This window comes from Meriones unguiculatus, chromosome 19 (assembly GCF_030254825.1).
Source record: "Meriones unguiculatus strain TT.TT164.6M chromosome 19, Bangor_MerUng_6.1, whole genome shotgun sequence".
In the NCBI taxonomy this organism is placed as follows: domain Eukaryota; kingdom Metazoa; phylum Chordata; class Mammalia; order Rodentia; family Muridae; genus Meriones; species Meriones unguiculatus.
The window spans coordinates 65,339,635-65,360,168 of record NC_083366.1 but is presented as its reverse complement, the minus strand read 5'-3'; the positions used below and the strand labels follow the sequence as shown (position 1 = coordinate 65,360,168).

General features: G+C 51.9%; 2 protein-coding genes across 3 annotated transcripts in view; one reads left to right on the top strand and one right to left on the bottom strand.

Moving 5' to 3' along the window:
* Shc3 (SHC adaptor protein 3) overlaps positions 1 to 6,704 on the top strand; it is a 132,420-nt gene extending 125,716 nt beyond the window's left edge. For both annotated transcript variants that reach the window (XM_060372583.1, XM_021654306.2), the window contains one exon: positions 5,466 to 6,704. The gene's annotated coding sequence lies outside the window, so the exon portion shown is untranslated. The remainder of the gene's footprint in view (positions 1 to 5,465) is intronic.
* S1pr3 (sphingosine-1-phosphate receptor 3) lies at positions 4,534 to 20,321 on the bottom strand. Its single transcript, XM_021654308.2, has 2 exons — positions 20,006 to 20,321; positions 4,534 to 11,175 (listed from the first exon to the last, which is right to left on the bottom strand). Exon 2 carries the CDS (start codon positions 11,030 to 11,032, stop codon positions 9,902 to 9,904), a length of 1,131 nt encoding a protein of 376 aa, XP_021509983.1. The 5' UTR covers positions 11,033 to 11,175; positions 20,006 to 20,321; the 3' UTR covers positions 4,534 to 9,901.
* Between the last annotated feature and the right edge of the window lie 213 nt (positions 20,322 to 20,534).

Sequence of the window (20,534 nt, the reverse complement as noted above, 5' to 3'; positions counted from 1 at the left end):
CACTACTCAGAGGATGCGGGTGAGCTGGCAGCTCCAGGACAAACAGAATTGTGGTGGATTGGCAGCTTGCTGCCCAAACATCTGCCCCTGGCCCCACAGTGCTGGCTCCGGGAGGCAGCTGTGCTCCTGGAGGGAGGAGCCCTCTCTGGCTCTGGCCTGCTGGACGCTGCCTCCTGTGCCCCTAGATTGATGTCATGTGAGTGGTTTTCCTGCCACAGGATGAGTCACTGAGGCTTTACTCCAAAGCAGGCAGTGCTCTGGCTCATTTGGGTCATATTTCAGCATGAGACCTCTGACCTTTGACCTCAGTTCTGTGTGTGTGTGTGTGTGTGTGTGTGTGTGTGTGTGTGTGTATTTGGGGGACCCATTTGAGGCCAAATATGATACAAGATAAGACATAAAATGTCTGACTGATAAACGCTTTCCTTGTTTCATCAGTGTAGTGATAGAATGAATGTCTGTGGAAGGCAGGATGGGCGTGTCCCTGGTCTGTATGTCCATCATGGACTGTATGTGGAAGGTGCTGGTGTGATGGCCTCCCACCTACCTCCTGTATTCAGTAGAGCAAAAACCATGTGTAAGAGCCTTGCAAGGCCTGTACCAGCTTCTGCCCAGAACTGAGCCTTAGAGACACACCCATTGGCTGCTCCTCCCGGGTCTGTGTGTGCTCAGCACTGTGCTCCAGAGTGAGGGAGGGATGGCGAGACTCCCTGTCTCCCCTCCACATCTTCTCAGTAGCCCCATGAAAAGGGACTACGCCCATGGCCCTCTGTCTTGACCCCCTTCCTACCAGCTCAGAAGCTGTTGTTTCATGATGGGGGACTTTGTGTTTCAAAGTTGCCTGTGTCTACACCTTCTGAAAGAACATCTGGGCTACGAGCACCCTGTGACTTAACAAACACATGATGCATTTGTTGGTTGGTACCTCCTCCTAAGACTGCAACCTGGGTACTGAGCCCCACGAGGTGGCACCCCTGGCCCTGCAACGGGACTCTGTACATTGTAGGGTTGGGAGATCATAAATTGGATTTTTTTTTTTAGTAGGATAGTTTTAAGAGAAAGTGTGTGTGTGTGTGTGTGTGTGTGTGTGTGTGTGTAGGGGGGCTGTATGGCTCCATGGTTAAGAGCACTGGCTTCTCTTCCAGGGGCTCAATTTCAATTCTCAGTGCCCACACAGCAGTTGGTAGCTGTCCCAGGCTATCTGCCCTCTTCTGGCCTCCACAGGCACCAAGCAGGCCCGTCATGCACGTAAACACTTGCCAGCTGAAACATGCACATATAAACACAAATAAATCATATTTTTAAAGGAGAAGGTAAGGGGAGACTTAGCACTGGGCCAATCAGGGATCCCCACGGCTCTAATGGTATGCGTGCTCTTGCTGCTGTGTAGTCAGTTGGATGCTGACGGACGAGGCTGGGTGGGGCAGAGCCCAGGCTCTGTAGACGACCTCTTTGCAGTTTTTACTCTTTGATGGCCCACTGTATCCAACATGGCAGTAGAACCAGGCTTCTAGTGTCAGCACTCACTGCCCTGCTGCTTCCTGAACGGTGCTGGTGACAGACACAGGGTGGATGAAGCCCTGGAAACAATCAGATATGCTGGCAGCCCCTGACACAGGCACTTGCCCTGCCACATACATAGGCTCTGAGGTATCCCAAGAGTCACCCTGTGCTCTGCCCCTCAAGAGGATGTGCACACACACACACACACACACACACACGCACACACACACACGCAGTCCTGCTGCTCCTGTGTGGGAATGTCTGAAATACTTTGTGCTCAAGTCATGAGTAAAGTGTGTCAGACCATGAGCACCTCAACCTTGTGGTCTACTTCATTCCCCTCTCCAGGGAAGTTAAAAATTCGTACTCAGAAATAACGTATTTGTGGTCTCTGAAGTCAGTGTTGAGTCTGAGTGTGGTAGGATTTATAGGAATCAATGTAGAAAATTTAAAGTATTGGGGCCAATGTTTTTCTTTCCAGCTTTAATCCAAAACATGTAATTTTGATCTCAGACTACAGGACTGGGCATGTGTTTAGGGGAGCCTTTTAGACACCTGGCAGACTCCAGAGGTTTACACGTTAGCCATATTCTGGCCTGTGATCTCTGTAAAGCATGTCCAAGCTCACAGCAGTGTACCATTTCTTTCTACAAACAATGTGTACGTGATGAGACATTCTCTCAAACCTCGTTTACACACAGAAATGGAGCCTGCTTCAGGTCACATGTTTAGCTAACAGCAGAGCCATTCTAGTTACTCAGCATTTTCTCTGCACAGCTGCGGGCTAGCCTGGGCTTTGAGGCCAATGTTTGGAGGCAAACCCAAAAGAGCCTCCTCTCTGAGCCTGAGCCCCTCTTGCCTTGGCTCCTAGCCCACATCTGCCTGGGTAGAGCAGGGTTGCAGGCCACAGAGCAGCAACTCCGGGCAGAACAGCACTGAATAGTACATCCAGGGGTTTCAATCCCAGGGCGCAGCGGCTGAGTCTATGCCAGGCATGAGTGTGGGGTGTGCCTGGATCCTGCGCTCTTTTGTATGGATACCCCACTACTCCACCCAACACTCTGCAATGATTAGTGGCACATGATGGGCCCAATAGTTTTAAAATAGCCTGTGTCTGCTCTTACACAGTGGCTCTGAAGCCATCCTTTGCCCTTCTGGGAGAGTTAGCTGTGCTTCGAATAGTTCTCCATGCGGGTGGGGCCGTCGGCCTCTTACGGGGCTGCTCATCCTGGTCTGGGCTGGCTCTGATTCTTGAACTTCTCCTTCCACCATAAGGTGTGCAGTCTGCTAACAGCATAGTCAAATGGCTCAATCCTCCAGCTATCCTTGGGTTACCATGGTGTTCTTTTTGTATTTAAAGGACCAAGAGCTCAGTCTTGATGAGCAGCTTTCTGTAATGGGCCACCTCAGATGGTGGACAAGATGGGTGATGCCAAGTAGGCCACACGTGGCAACTGTGAGGTTCTCCTAGCAACAGAGGCAGTTCTAAGTAAAGGCTGTGATACACCATGGCCAGAGGGGAAAGCTTAGGTTGGAAGGAAGGAAAGGACAAGGGGGAATGAATTCCCCACAGCCCGTGGGCTTCAGGCCACAGGGAGCCTATGTCCAGGCTCCGTGTCCATCCTGGTGTCCTGAAGATGGCCCCTCTTTCAAAGGAAAGCTTTCCCATGGCAGCACCCAGCACCTGGCTTCCTATGGGAGTGGCTGTGGAGTGGACAGCTTATTTCCAAGTTAGAGACAATACCACATTCTCTTCTTGTACGAGTAAGTTGAGTGGAAACCCAGCTTCCCCGAGACAGTGGTGTAGCAGCGGTCACCCCCATGAAGCTCAGCCCCAGCATGACTAGAACAGGATGGGCTCTCTCTGAACGGTGGGTTCTTTGAAGCCATGGCTTGTGCTACACCCCACGGCTTCCCCCATCGACCCAAGGTGGCAATGCCATCTAGAAATGGCTTCTGTGGGTGGTGACAGCCAGATTTTAAGTAGGAAGAGGAGATCGTGGGCCCAGAAAAATCTGTGTGGTGCTAGTTCTCATGGAACTTTTGAAGTGTTTTCCAAGAAAGAGAATGTAGGTAAACCCCACTCCTGGAACATATTACAAACCTAGAAATCTTGGCTTTGTCTGGGATAATGGGCCAGCATTTCAAGGATGGTTCAGATAGGGGAGCTCTTGTTTGTCGGGTGAAGAAGCAGGAGCCAGGCCGATGGTCACTGGCTAGATCTAGAAAAGAATTCAGGACTTACTAAGGTCCTTTGGGGCGCAAACGTGTAGCTCACCCCCATGGCAGCCACAAGCAGTCTGGTTCTCCTCATGCTTCACATTTCAAAACACACAAAAGACTGAGTCATTTGTGTGAAAGAGACAGGACTTGTGGTTGGTGACTTAGCTGCTATTCTACCAAAAGGGAGCTCTCCAGAGGGGATTTGGGCACACAGAGCTTATTTTGGAAATGATCCCAGTGGTCAGGAGGGATGCAGCTGATAAGGAATGATTTCCTGGTGAAACACGTTTCTACCCCCTGTTGAGCCCGGGAGCAGAACTGAACACACCTGAGGTAGCCAGCGGGTGGGGCAGGGCGGAGCTCTGTCAGCCAGCATGGATGGAAGGCCGTCTCCAGCAAGTTCTGCCCAGTCCTGTGCACAACCGCACAGCTGCATGCAGTCTGTGAGCTGGGACATTCTGGGGTGCAGTTTGGTGTTTGTGATAATCAGTCTCAGAGCGGGGGGCAGGCACGGAAGCTGCCTGGTCCACACATAAGTTTCAGGGCTCTGCCCCTTGAGCTTTAGACTCGAGAGCCTAGTGTGAGAATAGAACGCTTGCATTTTTCAGCATGAGGGCATGTTAAGTCAAGGGTCCTGGCTTTGACACCGACTGGTGGGTTTTCAGCCCTTCCTTGACTTACTGGTGGACCCACCCTCCCCTCCCCTCCTTTTTGAAGAAATTTTCACACCATGTCATGTTGTAGATCCCAGGTCCATGCTGTGAATTTAAAAAAATGGAGAATTAATAAGTACTTATAACTCTCTGCAACTGTGGCTGGGAGATAAAATGCCATCTGCCAGACGAGATTTATTTATAATGGGGTTTATACATATTTATAAGTTTGCAAGCAACAAATGCACAGTTTTAAAACTGGCACATTTTATAGCAGCCAGGAAAAAAAAAAAATGGAACTTTATACCAGGGCTTTTGAGCGTGAACTGCATGTGTGTATTACGTACACACACACACACACACACACACACACACACACACACAAACTTTCCTCCATTCAGATGGAATGTGCACTTCAGCTCGTGTGTGTCCACATGCAGGTCTGCTCTGTGACGGAGGGAAAGCAAGCCAGGTGTAGGTGGTGCACGTCCCTAACTCCAGCACGTGGGCAGTGGAGGCTGGAGGGTCAGCTGTTCAAGGCTAACCTAGGCTGTGTGAGGATGTGTCTCCACAGAACTAAACAGAAGGTGGGGAGCAGCCAGCAGAAGACAGGGAAGAGGCAGGTGTTGGACAGAAGAAAAAGAGAAGGGGAAACACCCACAGACCCCTCATCTTTTGTTGGTACAGCCTAGGCACAACCTGACTTGGCTTGCCAGCCTTCCTGGCCACATTTTTGTATTCTGTGTAGCAGGCCCTGCGGGGACTTGTTTATAATCTAGTAGAAACCCCGCCCCCAACACACACACACACCAGGAAGTGTTGGGATGAGGGAGGCCTTTCAGTGCTCAGGACTGAGCCGGGGTGCTGAAGGCTTTGCACGGTAGGTGGCGCTGTAGAGCCCGGAGGAGCCCGGTGCGAAAGTTCAAGCTGTAACCCTTCACGGGAACTGCTGGTGTCAGCAGATGGCTGGAGAGTGGGCTGAGTGAGCTCTCCTTTCCTCTCGCTGCTGTCTCAGATGGGCTGGGTAAGTGAGTCCCTGAGGTCCCCCCAGCCCCCCACCAAACACACCTATGATTCCTCTCTTAGGATGAAAGAGAGAAAGCGCAGGAAACGAACAGCTCTGCGTGCCCACTGTCCGTAGAGGACCGTGCCTGTGGAGTGAACCTGAACCTGAGCTGCCCCAGGTTCACGCTGGAGGAAACACCTTCACCACAACCAAAGTCACTCACGCTGGAGCCACGCAACAGCTCCCAAGGCAGAGACGAGCGGACCACCCTGTCCCGGGACAATGCGTTCCTTTTCCTCCATTTTCTTCTTTTGAACACTACGTGTGAGTTGCCAATTGAGTGTTTCTCTGTTCGGCTGACTTTTGGGGGTAACTTGTTTCTGCGTATTGTGAAATTATGTGGATTTCTTTGTATTCAGAGTGAATCATTTAACGTCTAAAGTCCCCGGATGTCGGAGATGGCTCGGTAAATGTAATATGTGACAAGGTATTTTACTAGCTTTTCAAAAGCACCTGGATGGCCAGTTATACATATTGATATGTGAATATTTGAGGTTTTTTTTTTGTTTCTGTTAACTTTTGTGAAACACAAGCAATTGCTGTAACAGCAGTCTGTCTGTGCATATGGCCAGCCTCCCTTTCTACTTTGATACTGGCATGGAATTGGCTCCCTAAGTCACCCATGAGGAGCAGAACTATAAAACCAACTTCAAGTTTTCTCTCATTTTTCTACCATAAAACTTAGATGATTTGACGAACTTTTGGAGATTCCCAAGATGTAACAGGTGAAGGTAATTGGCCTGGATTCCCTCACCTCCGTGATGTTGCTTCCAGGCTCATGGCCTTCACCGTGGGCCTGAAACATCACACCCGAGCTTCTGGGATGAGCAAGAGGAGGCCGTGAGTAGCATCCCCTCCCCATGGCCCCGGTGTAGCAGGCGGCAGGCCAACTCCTCTAGACACTGCTGCTCTTCCGGTTATGACTAGGTCCCAGAATGTGTGCCTTCATCATCCGCACAGCCGTCGATGCACCTCTGATTCCATAGCAGCCCCTCTGCTCACCCCCCCCCCCCGACTTAGACACTAAAAGCATTTGGGGTGATGAGGTTTTTGCATTTGTCCATACAGTTTCCAAAGCATGGAGCCAGCGATGTAATTAGACGTTTTCTCTAAGATGCACCTTTCTGTGAACGGCTCTCTCCCAGCACACAGGATAACCATGGCTCAAAGACTGAGAGAAGAAACCATTTTCAAATAGTTAATTGTGTCAGTGACTGTAGGTGTAAGTCTGTTGGCAATAAAGGCTACTGTGAAAAGGGTCTCTTGTTTGCATGATAGGCATGATGGGGCTTATGCTTTTGTGTGTGTGGGTGCCATAAAGCATGGGTAGAGGTCAGAGGACAACTTGTGGGCATCACTTTTCTCCTGTCATGTGGGTCCTGGGTATGGAACTCAGGCCGTTGAGTTTGGAGGCAAGTACCGTTGTCTGCCGAGCCAGCTCGCCAGCCCTGGGTCTTGTAACGCTTCACAGAAGACAAGAGGACAAGACTGAAACTTTTCTCTAGAAAGGAGGTGTTCTGTTTTTCCTCACGAGGAAAAAAAAAGTAACTTGGCAGAAACACTTGACTGGAGCCTTGGTGGCCGGGGGCGGGTCAGAGGTGCCAGGCGGTGGGAAGGCTGCACGGGGGATTGTCACTACAGGTTGTGGCCTCACCAGAACAGCAAGCCAAACACGGGTCCTCTTTGTGTGGGATGCAGGTTAGGGGCTGGCACTTAGCACTGGAAACACAGTGAGCCCTTTCTGCTGGCTCGCTCGCCCTCTGCGGCCACCAGCACGCCGAGCCCAGTCTCTGGTTGCACTACGTTTTTATTTGATAACTTTTGTGATTTCTTCCCTACAAAGGGGCTATCGCCATTCTTCGAAACCTAGGATCTGGCTGGGAAATGGCTTCATGGGGGATGGCCTGCACCTATGTAAAAGCCACACATGGCCGTTTTGCCGGTAATGCCAGCAAGAGAAAGGACGATCCTGCGGGCTTGCTGGCCAGTCAGTCTAGCCGAAACAGATAGCTTCAGTTCCAGTGAGAGACTCTCTCCCAAAAAGTAAGGTGGAGAGCAACATCTGGCCTCTCTCCTTGCATACTCAGTAATGCACAAGTGTGCACGCACACACACACTCACCACTACCAACAACAGTAAAACAGTATCTACCCAGACTGGCATCAGCAGCATCCAGTACACTAAAGCTTCATTCTAACACCATCTACAAGATGGAGCTGGGGAATAAAGGGATAAAGGGTTTCAAAATGTGGTCCTGAATCCCGTGAGACCAGGTACCAGGAGAGAAGCAAGACCAACCCCTGTACCCTCCGTGTGTCTACTGAAAAACAGCAGGACAGTCTGCCCCACAGACCTCTAGAGGGAGTTTATAGGAAGGCTTTGGTTTTATTTCCTATTAACACACAGAACCTGCAGGCTGTAAAGGTTGCTTACTACGTTGGGTGGGCCTCAGGTTCTCTGGTGTCGAGTCACTTGTTTCTGACCTTTAGGGTGAGGGCTTGGGCACCCCTTATGTCTAAACTCTGTTTGGATGGCTAGTGAAGATGTGTGCACTGGCATCACGGTGATCGGTCAGTTTTGCAGGTGTCAGGTGAGCATGGTTAGGTTTTAGTGTGTTTTTAATTTCAGTTCCTTGACAGTCTGCCGTGCCACAAATGTAGCCTCCTGGTGGGAATGGTGGGCATGGCTCCCCACAGGCTGCTGAAGGAGGCAGACACAGGATTTCACAAAGTCGGGGTCACGTGTCATGTATTACTTAATGCCAGATCCATGGCCCCAGAGCATTTCAAGTATGGAAGAGCACTTCCTCAAGCCCTTTGTTTCCCACCTCAACTCCCCTACCCACATAGCTGTTACTTATTTATTTTTCCTTAAGCCTGCACCTTCATGCTTCCCTTTCCCAAGACTGCTTTGGGTTTTTGTCCATGCCCTGCAACAAGCGAATAAGTTATTTTCTCAGTGATGTAGAGAAAAGAGCAGAGCAACGCCCCAGCAGAACACCTCAGCATCATGCTATGTTCATCAAGCATGACATGAGGAAAGTCTTTAATCAGTCAGCCCATGGTTACCTAGAACCCATGAAATGCCCCTAAGCCAGAACCAACGCTTATGTAACTACCAAGAGTGAACTCAGCTTTTGAAAGGTTCCCGGTGTGTAAAGACTGCCTTGCAGGGTTCACAAGGCAATGGTCTCAGATGCTAATCACCTTATGGGGAGCTCTGGGATGAGGTTCCCCAAGTGAGTCCCTCTGAAGGCTTCTCTGGGAGCTGGCCACTCCCCCAACACACCCCCTTTCCATCTGTGTGTCCCGTGGGCCGAGCCCTTGTGGAGGGGATGTTCAGGGGTATCTTCTGAGCTTTTCCTTTACAAGGTGACAGACGAAAGCAGGTCCAGGTGGAGGGAAGCAGATCGTCCATCGGAAGGGAATGGGGATGGACATCATGCTCCCTAGCCTGGCGGAGTCCTCTCACTGAATGGTCCTGGTCAGGGTCTACGTTGAGGGAGTTGAGAGGCTTTTCTGATAGCTCCAGCTCCTTGTCAGTGACAGCAAAGGGGATGATTGGCATTTCGTTCTTCTGATAGGATCACCTCAGCCTGATCTAGTAAGGCTGATGGAAACTTCACCGCTGGAACTCCTGCGTGCAGCAGGTGGACTCCAGTCCCTCGGAACGGTGATCCACGCTGGAGAACACCCTGCCTCACCGTGTGGCCACCTTCTTTAGTGATCTACCGGATTCCAAGAGATCCTGGCTGGCTTTTCTGTGATTTTCAGAAAATGCCTGAATTACCACATCATTTGGCTCTCGGGTGGCTTAAGAGAGACACAGGGACGTGAGGGTAGGACCCATATGCCTGGGCTGCTCTTGGGTGAGGCTTTTGAGACAACAGGACTTTAGTAACCCTTTCACGGCTATGATCTAAAACACCAGGGCACCGGCACTGGAAAAGGCGAATCAGCTCACCACATGGTGACCTTAAGCCTGGCACAGCGGGGTGGGCAAGTTTGGAGAAACAGTTACATAACGTGTGGAGGGCTGACGCTTCTCGAGGGCTCCACCTAGGAAAACCTGGGGTATGCACACCCCGTGCGACACAGCAACAGACAAACACATACACGAGCACCCATTCTATGAAAGAATAAATGTAGTGTGAAAATAACAAGACATCATCCCAAGACGCCCCCGCATGGCCTGCCCTCCTCCTGGACCGGAAGTGGCAGCGGGAGGCAGCGGATGATGTCAGCAGCTCTGTACATTCGGAAGGATGGAGCGTGCAACCGATAAGGCACGTCCAAGTCTGGGCTGAAACGTGTTGGTGATTCCCTGGGTGCCCTCCCCAGGAGACGCCCACACTGTCTGGCCACATCAAGCAGCCCTCCAAAGTCAAGGTCTCCAAGGCCCCATGTGGGAGTAATGCATGCAATAAATAAGTGCAGAGCCTGCCCTGTGGAGACGGTCACTTGCAGGGTGCCCCATTGTGAAGCGATCTGTTTTTGTCAACGCTGCAGGACGAGGTGGCCCCGTGGGGCAGGTCTCCCTTGACCTTTGGAGAGTGGCTGTTACTGGAGCTCGATTTGCTTCTGCTGGGGTCCAGGGCAGGCTGCATGGGCGAGGCCTGCGTCCCCTTGCCCTTGACCAGACAGCCGCACACCAGCCGAAAGAAGGCCCGCCGCATCTCTTTGCTGGCCAGCGTGTAGATGACAGGGTTCATGGCCGAGTTGAGGACGGCCAGCATGATGAACCACTGACTCTTGAACAGGATGGAGCACTCCTTCACCCTGCAGGCCACGTCGATAAGGAAGAGGATGAAGAGGGGGGACCAGCAGGCGATGAACACGCTCACCACAATCACCACGGTCCGCAGCAGGGCCATGGACCTCTCAGAGTTGTGGCTGGCCACACGGCGGCTGCTGGACTTGACCAGGAAGTAGATTCGAGCGTACAGAATGACGATGGTCACCAGAATGGCCGTGAAGATGCTGATGAGGAAGGCAATGTACTTCTTGGAGTAGAGGGGCAAGATTGTAGAGCAGTCAGGAAAGTTCTCCAGGCAGTTCCAGCCCAGGATGGGCAGGGCACCCAGCGAGAAGGCGATCAGCCAGCACATCCCAATTAGAAGGAACACGCGGTGCTTCTTGTTGGCATCATACGGCCTCATCTTGATCATGGTCAGGTGCCGCTCGATGGCGATGGCCAATAAGCTGCAGGTGGACGCGCCCAGGGCTACGAACATACTGCCCTCCCTGAGGAACCACACGGTAGGGGACAGGCTGAACGTTTTCCGGCCGGACATCAGGATGTTGACCTTGTAGGCTATCCCGGCCAGCAGGTCGCAGAGAGCCAGGTTGCCGATGAAAAAGTACATGCGGTTGTGAAATTTATTGTTTTTCCAGATGGCAATCAAAACCATCAGGTTCTCCAGGACGATGAAGCTACAGGTGACCAAGAAGAGGATGGTGGTGATGAGCGTGCCACCCTCAGGGGGGTCCCGCAGCCTGCCTGCCAGCTTCCCCACATAATCGTAATGTTCCCGGAGAGTATCATTCCCTAAGACCGGCTGGTGGCCCTGCGCATGCGTGGTTGCCATGACTTCCTGCAATCAGATGGTTACCTCCACAGTCCACGAGAGGGCGCGCCAGGAACGTTCATTTCAGGGAACAATTGGCATAGTGGTGGTGGGTTCCGGCAGGCGTGCAGGCCTGGCTCCAGCAAGAAGGTTGAAAGTAGGCTCTGTTAAGGAGATGAAAGCAGAGGGAGGTTTGGATCATGGGATCACCTTTAGCTGCTCCTCAGTGTGGAGCTAACGCGTGTGGAGGGCTGGTGTGCAGGGAGGGCTTGGAACACAAGTCAAGTCTCTAAGATTAGGGAATGCCAGTAGAGGCCTGGAGCTGCCAGAGAAGAGACCTCAAAGTGCGAATCTGTTAGTCACCTCAGGTCAGAAGCGAGCAAGCTTTCGCTTGGAAACCTCCAGGAAATACTGGGTTGGGTTAGTTTTCACCTACCACGTGGGGGCTGGTAAATCCAGCCGCAGAGGAAATCAGACTTTTCTCAGGATGAGAAAAAGGGAGGGAAGGCGGGAGAAGGAAGGAAGGAAGAGGAGAGAAAAATCAGGACGCACAGCAGAGGGAATGGTGTCTGAAGGACTTCCGAGGCTTTGATGGACACCTGGGAAGCACCCCATACTTCCTTGGACCCATCCCCCTGGGGTTTGGATGGGCCTTTGGCCCACCTGGCAGAGAGCCCTGCAGCCCAACTACCCAGGGAGGGCCGGAAGAGCAGCCTGAGGCTGTGCAAGAACCCTGCGGCCACTGCCCCGAGCAGAGCCTGAGGAGGGAGGAATGCCAACTGCCCCGGAAGCAGCTACTGCTGAGGTTAAAGGAGGAAAGGAAAAAAGGAGGGAAGTTACGTGAACTTGGAGTGCGGCTTCAAAGGCAGAGGTCTGGGCTGCGAGTGTGAACTAGCATATTCACAGTGCTGGGAATAGAAGAAAGGACGAAGAGGGATTGCAGTGTGTGTGTGTGAGAGAGAGAGAGAGAGAGAGAGCCAGAGTGTGTGCCTGTGTGTGTGGTACAAATGCTTGTACCGGTGTGTGACTAAACCTGAAGCTCACCCCTGCAGCCACGATGGCCCTTGGGTGTGTTAAACTGGCTTACCGCTCATCTCCATATGCCCCCATGATTCTGAAGCTCCTCAAAGCAGCTATGAGGGCGGTGCCTGAGTTCCAGGGGTTTACCATTTATGTTTTATTTGTAGTTGACACGCCAAATTGTGCCTCCTCAGTGGTGTGGTGTGGTGGTGCTGGGTGCCTACGTCAGTAACAATCAAAGCCATTAGCATTCTGACCTCCTTAAGCATTTGCAAGTTTAAATTCCTCATGGTGAGAATCATACCAACTCCTCACGCTGCAGAACTCTAGAACTGATTCCTCTGTCCAGCTGTGAGTGTCTAATCTCTGTCTGCTCCTCCCAATCCCCTCTCTAGACTCACTGATTTGAAATTAAAGTTACTGGATTCTTAAATATCTAATGAGGTCCCGGTGAGGTGAATTGGACACAGCCCTGCCTTGTGTACCTGCTTAGGGTTTATTCGGTGTTTAGCAGCCGGTCCTGATTTGGCCCCTAGACACATGGACCAACACAGCAGGGCCTTAGCCACCACCAGGAGCTTCATCCATGGGTCAGCAGTGACTTTAATCCCTGAAGGATTCCAGGGTCTCCTCTGTAGGTGGTGCCACAGGGCTGAGAAGAGGAAGTGATTCCAGAGGGGCCTGCGCCTCGCTGTGACCCTCTGATAGCAGTGGGCACTGTGCCAGCCCTTTCTTGGGAGGCCTTAGCAGTGGTGACGTTGGAAAGAGGCCCCTGGCTTCTTGGGAGAGACATCTTCTAGTCTCCTGGCCCCCAGAGGCACCTGTTGTTCTGGAATCCCCAGGAACTGCCTGAGCTAATGTCTGCATTCTACCTGGAACTGCCCCTGGCCTAGTCCATCTATAAGCTGCCTGGGATCACAGAGGGCATGAGCAAAGGTCAGCTTAATGCCGCTGGCTGGCAGAGCCTTTCCCCTGCCTCCTTCTAACTTCAAAGAGTGGCTCTGAGGCTGAAGTGTCACAGAGAGGGCTCACAGCTGTCATCCGTTAAGGCCCCTTCCCACACCCAACCAGGCTCCTCTCTGAGTCAGGCAGGACAATTCTGAAAATCCTTTCTACTCTTATCCAACCTGATTATTGTTGTCGTTGACGACGACAGAGGATATCATGTGACCTAGCCTGACCTGGAAGTTGCTATGATGACCTTGAACTTCTGACCTTCCTGCCTCTTTGCCTCCTAAGTGCTGAGATTACACCTGTGATCTGCCATGCTCTGTTTTATACAGTGCTGGGCACTGGGCTCAGAGACTCTCAACTGCTGAGCAAACACTCTGCTAACTGAGGTACCCCCACCCCCCTACCCACCCCTTCTGGTGTTTGTTTAAATCTCATCTGTCAAACCCCAAGTCACACTTTACTCACCCTGTGGTATCTTCTAGGGCCAGGCCAGCTCCCACCCCCCCCTCCCAACATACACATGACCTTTCCTCAAGGATGCCATCACTTTAAGAAAAACATTGCAAAAGCTCTCACTTCAAGACTGGAAGCTATAAGCAGCCACAATTTTCTGAGAAGCAACAACATACTTGTCAAAAGCAGCTTAGGGAAGGAGGGGTTTATTTGGCTCACAGTTCAGGGGTGCAGTCTGCCCTAGTGGAGAAGGCGTGGCAGCAGGGGCCTGCGTGGCTGGTCACATGACAGCCACAGTCAGGAAGCAGAGTCGAATGCTGGCGCTCAGCTGGCATTCTCGGTTTTTTTACTCAGTCCAGCGCCTCACTCTTTGGAACAGTGCTGCACCCACGTTTCAGCTACCCTGATCTACAGGGTAGACGTGCCCGGATATGCTTCCATGCTGATTCTAAGTCGAGATTAGACACTGAAGGTGGGAAAGGTCATCATCATGACCAGCCTCCTGTCCTGTGGGTGCTGTCTCCTGTCCCAGCAGCTGGCCAGAGGCCTTGCCCACTTACATAGTGGGACTGCCAGTTCCTACAGATGTTGGAGGAGCCATCCCACACTATTCTCTGTCCTTGCCATGGGATTAGCCGTGCCACCCACAACACCGAAACACCCTGGATGGTTTTCAAATATCACCGGGCTACTGCTCTGCCATCAGGGGTTTCCCGGAAACGGACAACATCTGACATCCCAGCTCACAGCACAGGTGAAAACTGAGGTTCAGCTCCAGGTTTCTCATTCTAGGGAAGATGAGTAATGTTAGATTAGCCTTTGTCTGCACACGTGTCTGCGTGGAAGCCAGGGTCACTCTCAGGTGGTGTCGCTCAGATGCTGTCTACCTGGGGTCTGTTTGTTGTGGTTGTTGGGCTTTCTGTTTGTCTGTTTGTTTTTCTGTTTGTTAGTTTTTGGGGTAGGGTCTCTCACTGGCCTGGAACTTATCTAGTAGACTTGACTGGCTGGCCAGCAGGCCCCTAGAATCCTCCTGTCTCGGCCTCCCCAGCACTGGGATTGCAAGCATGTACCGCTACACCCTGCTTTTTCACCTTAGTGCTGAACTCCGGTCCTCACACGTGAGGGGAGTGCCCTATACTGGCTGAGCCATCGCCCCAGCCCTTGGGCATTCTTACACTGACTCAGGTTGTTTCCAGTGTCTTGCTTTCCCAAACTCCCACAGCACCAGACACACCTTATCGCTTCCCGGAAAGTTTGGACTTTTGCCTCAAGCATGAGTGGAAGGGGAGAGAGTCCCTGTAAATTAGGCGGATCCAGACTCCTGCTAGGACAGCTGTTCTCAACCTGTGGGCTGCGACTCCTTTGGCAAACTCCAAAGATCTTTGTCTCAATACATAACAGTTGCAAAATTACAGTTATGAAGTAGCAACGAAAATAACTTTATGATTGGAGGAATCACCACAACTTGAGGAACTGCCCTAAAGGCGGCATTGTGAAGAAGGGTGAGAGCACTGCTCTGGGAGAAACAGAAGTCCAAGAAAGACAGGGATCTCTGCAAAAGCATTATCTTTTTCTTCCTGCATAGAGCTTGAGCAGAGTGAAAGAAAAACAAGCCAACAGTAAAAACAAATGCCTAGCAATTAAATAACCACAATAAAAATAATAGTAGACGTGCCAGGACTTGCGGAGGCCAAGGGCCTCCAGGCTAGCCTACTTTGCCACTAAAGCCTGGACTATGGTTCCCCTTAGCTAAAGCTTGTCTCTAAAGCAGTGGAGATTTTCTAGAGCATCTTTTGTTGGATACGATTCTCTGATCCTCAGGTGTTTTCAACTTGAAGCTGTCTGGCTCTCTGGGACACACAACACACATGCACACATACACACACACATATATATATATATCTCCTCTGGTTCATTGAGATTATGAAGCTGACCACATCCTGGGGGCTAAGTCCTGGGCTAAACACCAGATTGATTTTGGATACACACACACATCACTGTCCATGGTCAGAAGTAGGTCATAGCAGTTCTTCCCTCCGCGCGGAAGGAGTGCCACTCACAGACCAAAAGGAAGCCTGAGCCATGGGCGCCAGGGAGCTATGCTTAGGGTTAGGTGTGGGTTTCAGTGCTTCAAGCACTGAGTGCACCAGGAAGCCAGCCCGCCACACAAACAACCAGAACACTCTTGGGACCAACGCTCCGATCAGCAACAGGCCACAAGAGGTCTCTGCTGGCCACTGCCATCACCCAGTGTGACCAGTGTCTGGGTTTCTCACCCCGAGTGAATACATGCTGTTTCTTTTAGTATATGAATGAACCCATGTGATTCGCCACCTCGACACGTCTCCCTCCCCAGGATCCTCACGTGAACCAAGTCTGTGGATGCAGCCGAATCCCACTTGCTCTTAATCCCTGTGTGTCTACACACCCCATCTACAGGTCTGCTTTACCAATGAGGACAGTTTTTCCCATGGCCAAGTGTCGTTTCTCACACGTCCTTATGAACAGTTGCCCAAATCTTTGCAGACCCCCTTTGGTTTCTAGGGGGCTCCTGGGGTCTAGGGTTGGCTGTAACCATGACCCAGAAGCGCAGGTCTTTCTGACAGGTAGCTGTCCAGATAGGCCTGTAAAATGAGCTTTGGTAGGGTCAAGGTATCCCTACCGAGGGCAAGGTGGATTCAGCAGGCAGTTTTGCATTATGCTTTGGAGAAAGGATAGAGTCTATGGCTGGCAATGACAGTGTGAGTTGGACTGCTGATCCACTTCCTCTGGAATGAGTGGAAGCCCTTGGGCCGGGGAGATGATAGGGGTGTAAAGTCCCTTCTTCAGGGGCTGAGAGCCTAGGACTCGAGTCCCCAGTGGTATGTAGAGCCAGGCGTGGCAGTGCCCTTCTGTAATCCCAAAACTCCCCCACAACGTGGGAGGCGGAGGCAGGAGAATCCCCAGATTAGCCAGCATGGGCCAGTTAACCTGGTATACAAAATAGTGAACAAGAGACCCTGCCTCAAACAAGATGGGAGGCAAGGACTGACACCTGAGGCTGTCCTCTGACCTCCAAACACAGGTTAGCATAGGTGAACATGTGTACTCCCACACACATGCTTGAGGGCACGAGTGGGTACACACACACACACTCGCACATGGGATTTTTTTTTTTAAGAAATCTGTTGTTGAGGTTGTGGTCACACACCGACTAGTCTGTGTGTCTTTCAAAATCCCAAGATAGACAGGTCCTACTGGGCTCTAGGGCAGAGGGCTCCCTCAACAGCACTGGTCTCCCCAGCACAGGCTTGTAGGCTGCCCCTTGCCTGTGTTCAACAGCACTCCCAAGGTTTGCACTGGCAAGCACTCTGACACCCCCAGCTCTCCTCACTCCCCTCTCCTGACCCCTCTGATCCGGTGGGGACTGAACTGGAGTCCTTGGTCCCTCTGTTTAATTGGAGCAACTGCATACGTCTGAGCTGTCCTCATCCCTGTCAACTGAGTCTTCCAGCTTTGGCCCCAGGACTCTGGGGTCACTCGGCTTTCCTTGAAGCACTCTGACAGATGGCCCCATGGTGGGTGAGCCCCCACCAGTATTAGGCGTGCCCACCCCGCCCCACCCCCAGCCGATCCAAAAGCAGCTTCCCTTGGGGCATGCAAGCCTGGGAGAGGGGTCCGATGGATTCCAGATGTGCCTTCCCTGCTAGCGACTCACTTTCTCCATATGTCAGATTAAAAAGTAAACAAACTATAAAAAGAAGGAAGAGGAGGGACAATATCCCCGCCGTCCAGTGTGCTCCCTTCCTCTCCCTCTCCCCACCTCTCCTCTTTTATTCTTTTCTCTCTCCCTCCCCCTTCTCCCTTTCTCAAAAATCTCAGAGAAAAAGAAATCTCTCTTGGTCAGAGGAAGGACTCCATTCTTTCACAGGCATGAAGAGGCATCAGGGACCCCATCCTCCAAACAGAACTAAAGCTTTTGGTATTTGACAGTGGGCAACATTTCTTAGAAAGCTAGAGTTTGTTTTGCTTTCTTTTTCATTTAAAAGAGCCGTGAAATGAAATAGCCAGTTCCTAGCTCCCACTCCTGGAAAGTTCCTTTGCTAATGAGTCCCTTCGCTCTGGTTTCCTGGCTGGACCTCACTGTGCCTCCAGAGACAGTCAGGGCAGAGTGGAGGCCTTACTCACAGAGCTTTATGCCCTGGGTGTGCTGAGCCAAGCTCATCAGTGAAGACAAAGGTTACTGATGAAAGCAGCTGAAGGCTTTCCCACTTTTTTCCTTCAAGCATGGCTACAAGTCCCTCTGCCTGGTGGGGCTTTCCAGGTCCTGCTGTCTGCTGTACTTGTTCTTCTCCTTAGCAAGATGATGTATGAATTCGGATGTGGTCCAAGAAACCCCATATGGAGGCCATGTCCCGAGAACACTGGGTGCCGGATGACCATCCCAAGCATCAGACTTGTCTGTTGGAAGTCTGTGGATTATGGGGCAAGAGCTGTATTTTTTTTTTCTCTCTCTCTCCTTTGCTTGCAAGTCAGTCTTTTCAAATTCTCCCTATGGTGCTTGTTCCCGGCAAGGGCTGGGGATCAACTTAAGGCCAAGCTTTCCAGAAAACAAATGTAGATGTGTGGAAATAGCTTCCATCGGAAAGTTGAGGACATGTGCAAACATGAGGTGTCCTGCCCAGGAAGTGCATCCTGGTCACTCTGTATGTCGCATTTAGTCCCCATGAGAGCCTGTGACTTCTGAATGAACACAGGGGGAAACTGAGGTTCTCAGTGCAGAGCCTGGCGAGGCTGGATGAGAGGCATTGGTCCCAGCCCACCCCTTCAGGGATAAGGTTTTATGAGGGGGTGGGCACCACTTGTTGAAGGCCCCTTAACTAGGAGGTGCTAAGAGCTCTCAGTGTCTTTACAGCCTAATTGCTTGTAGCTACTGGCATTCCAATGCCAGCCTGGGAGCTTGGTGGAATGTTTAGATAAAGACAGGAGCATAGCAGCCAATTAAAGGACACAGTCAGGCTGCTGGGAGCCTCTTCCAAGCGCTTGTGAAAAAATCTTTTGGAATACGATAGCACAGATCCACAGTTGATAAACATGGAATTGTGAACACAGACATGATTCTAAGATTCAGGGAACCCCAGCACCACATCCCAGGTGACACAAACACCTTGTCTAAGAGTGGCCTCTTAGCCTTTGATGGAAAAGGGGGGGGGTCAACTACCACAAGGGAACTTCAACATTTTAAAAATTATGACACTCAAATTTTCATTATTCTTGTAACAAAAATACACCCATAACCTGTAGGCGTTGGGGAAGAGTTCTGTGGAACAAAGTTTCAGGCTTTCCAGAAGAAGGACTAGTTCCTGACTCATGGGAAGCAGGTCATCAGGCCAGTAAGTGGTTATGACATCATTCTTCCCAGAGAGCGGTAGGGGGCTTCCTGGGAGTGGGCTCTCTGGTGTATGTGGACGGAATCACGCTGGCCGGAATCACGCTGGCTGGATGTGAGCGTCTGCTGCTCTGCAGAGGTCTATGGCAGCACAATACTCTCTCTCTCTCTCTCTCTCTCTCTCTCTCTCACACACACACACACACACCACATATAGCATCCTCACCACCACCGCCACCACAACTTGCCAGCCACTGACCTGCAATAGGAAACTCTTTATTTACTCCACTTTCTAGGAATTACAGTTTCTTGACCCTGTCTGCCTGGTTCTCACCTGTGAAGGACGGAACTTTGAAAGCCAATTTTTGTAAGCGTTGATATGCAATACTGGAGACTTCTGACTGCAGATTTTAGAACAATGAGTGACTCTGGAATTTGGGGTGGGGGATTACGGGGAAGGACACCCCCTTCCTCTCATTCAGGATGTCACACATCTCTTTCTGTGGTGTTCAGAGCAAAGCCTTCCGTTTAAACAGCTGGCAAGAAACCCCTCTTACATCTGAATACAAGGAATATGGCATCAGAATGTCCAAGGCCAGAGAGACAGGGACACAGAGTCCGTCCGTGCACAGGCAGGGCAAACGGCCACCTTCCCTCTCTTCTCTCTCAGTTAAGAACCGACATACCGATTTTCCCTGGGAGCCTCGTTATTGCATTGAGACATCTTTGTCTTCCAGCTCCAGGCCTGGCATCCTTAATTGCCTAGTTTGAGAAATGCTAGGAAAACTGGAATGTTGCAGCCAATACAACTTAAAAGAGAGATTTTTCTTTCCCGCAGCGGGGAAAGCCACAGCCACCCCCAGCTCCAGGTTTTCTTCTCACAAGAGTGTATAACTTCATTAGCCGAGAGAAGCAAGGAACTTTCCCTGGGAGAGCCCGCTCTCTCCGCGCAGGGTTTACCTTCCAAGAGCCCTGGTTGTAATTTAAAAGAATCCTGTACCTCTCCACCAGCCCTGGGAGGCGGCTACGTCCCCACAGCGAATAGCTGGAAAAGGGGAGGAGGTGCGGATGCGAGGCATTCGCGAGTCCAGGTCACTGTAGTGCCCCGACTTGGTTGGAATATTATCCAAAAAATGGTCCCGGTGGACCTCTCCCAGCTGCTCAGGTTTGCGATACCCTGTCCGGGTCCCGCGGCTCACCTCGGTCCTTAGGGTGCGCCTGGGCTGGCTGCATGCTGCCGGGTCTCAGCTGAGACTGCAGGCTCGGGGCTCCGGAGTCGCTCGCTCGTGGCCTCGGGTCTCTCTGACTCTGCTCGTCCAGCCACCTCGCTCAGCACCCGGGTCTCGCTGCCCCTGAACTCGCCCGCCCAGACTCTGCCCAAAAGGATCCGAAGGGCAAACTTTTGCAACGGCCCTCCGGGGCGGGGCCCGAAGCCACCCCGCCTCCCGCCGCCCCTACCCCAAGCCAGAGCTTCAGCCGGCGGGTCCCGGCAGCACCGCGGTCCCCAGCCATGTCCCCGCCCCGGGCCACGGCCCCGCCCAGCCTCTCTGCCAGTCTGTCGCACCCGCGCTGTCCGGACCCACGGACCCCAGCTGGGGCTCTTCGGCTCTCTGGGTTTCCTCTGCCCCTACTCCTCCACCGATCACCCTCCCATCCTCCCACGCATACACACGCACCGGACCCTAACCTCCCCCGACCCCCCACAACCCGGACCCTGACCCCAGGGTC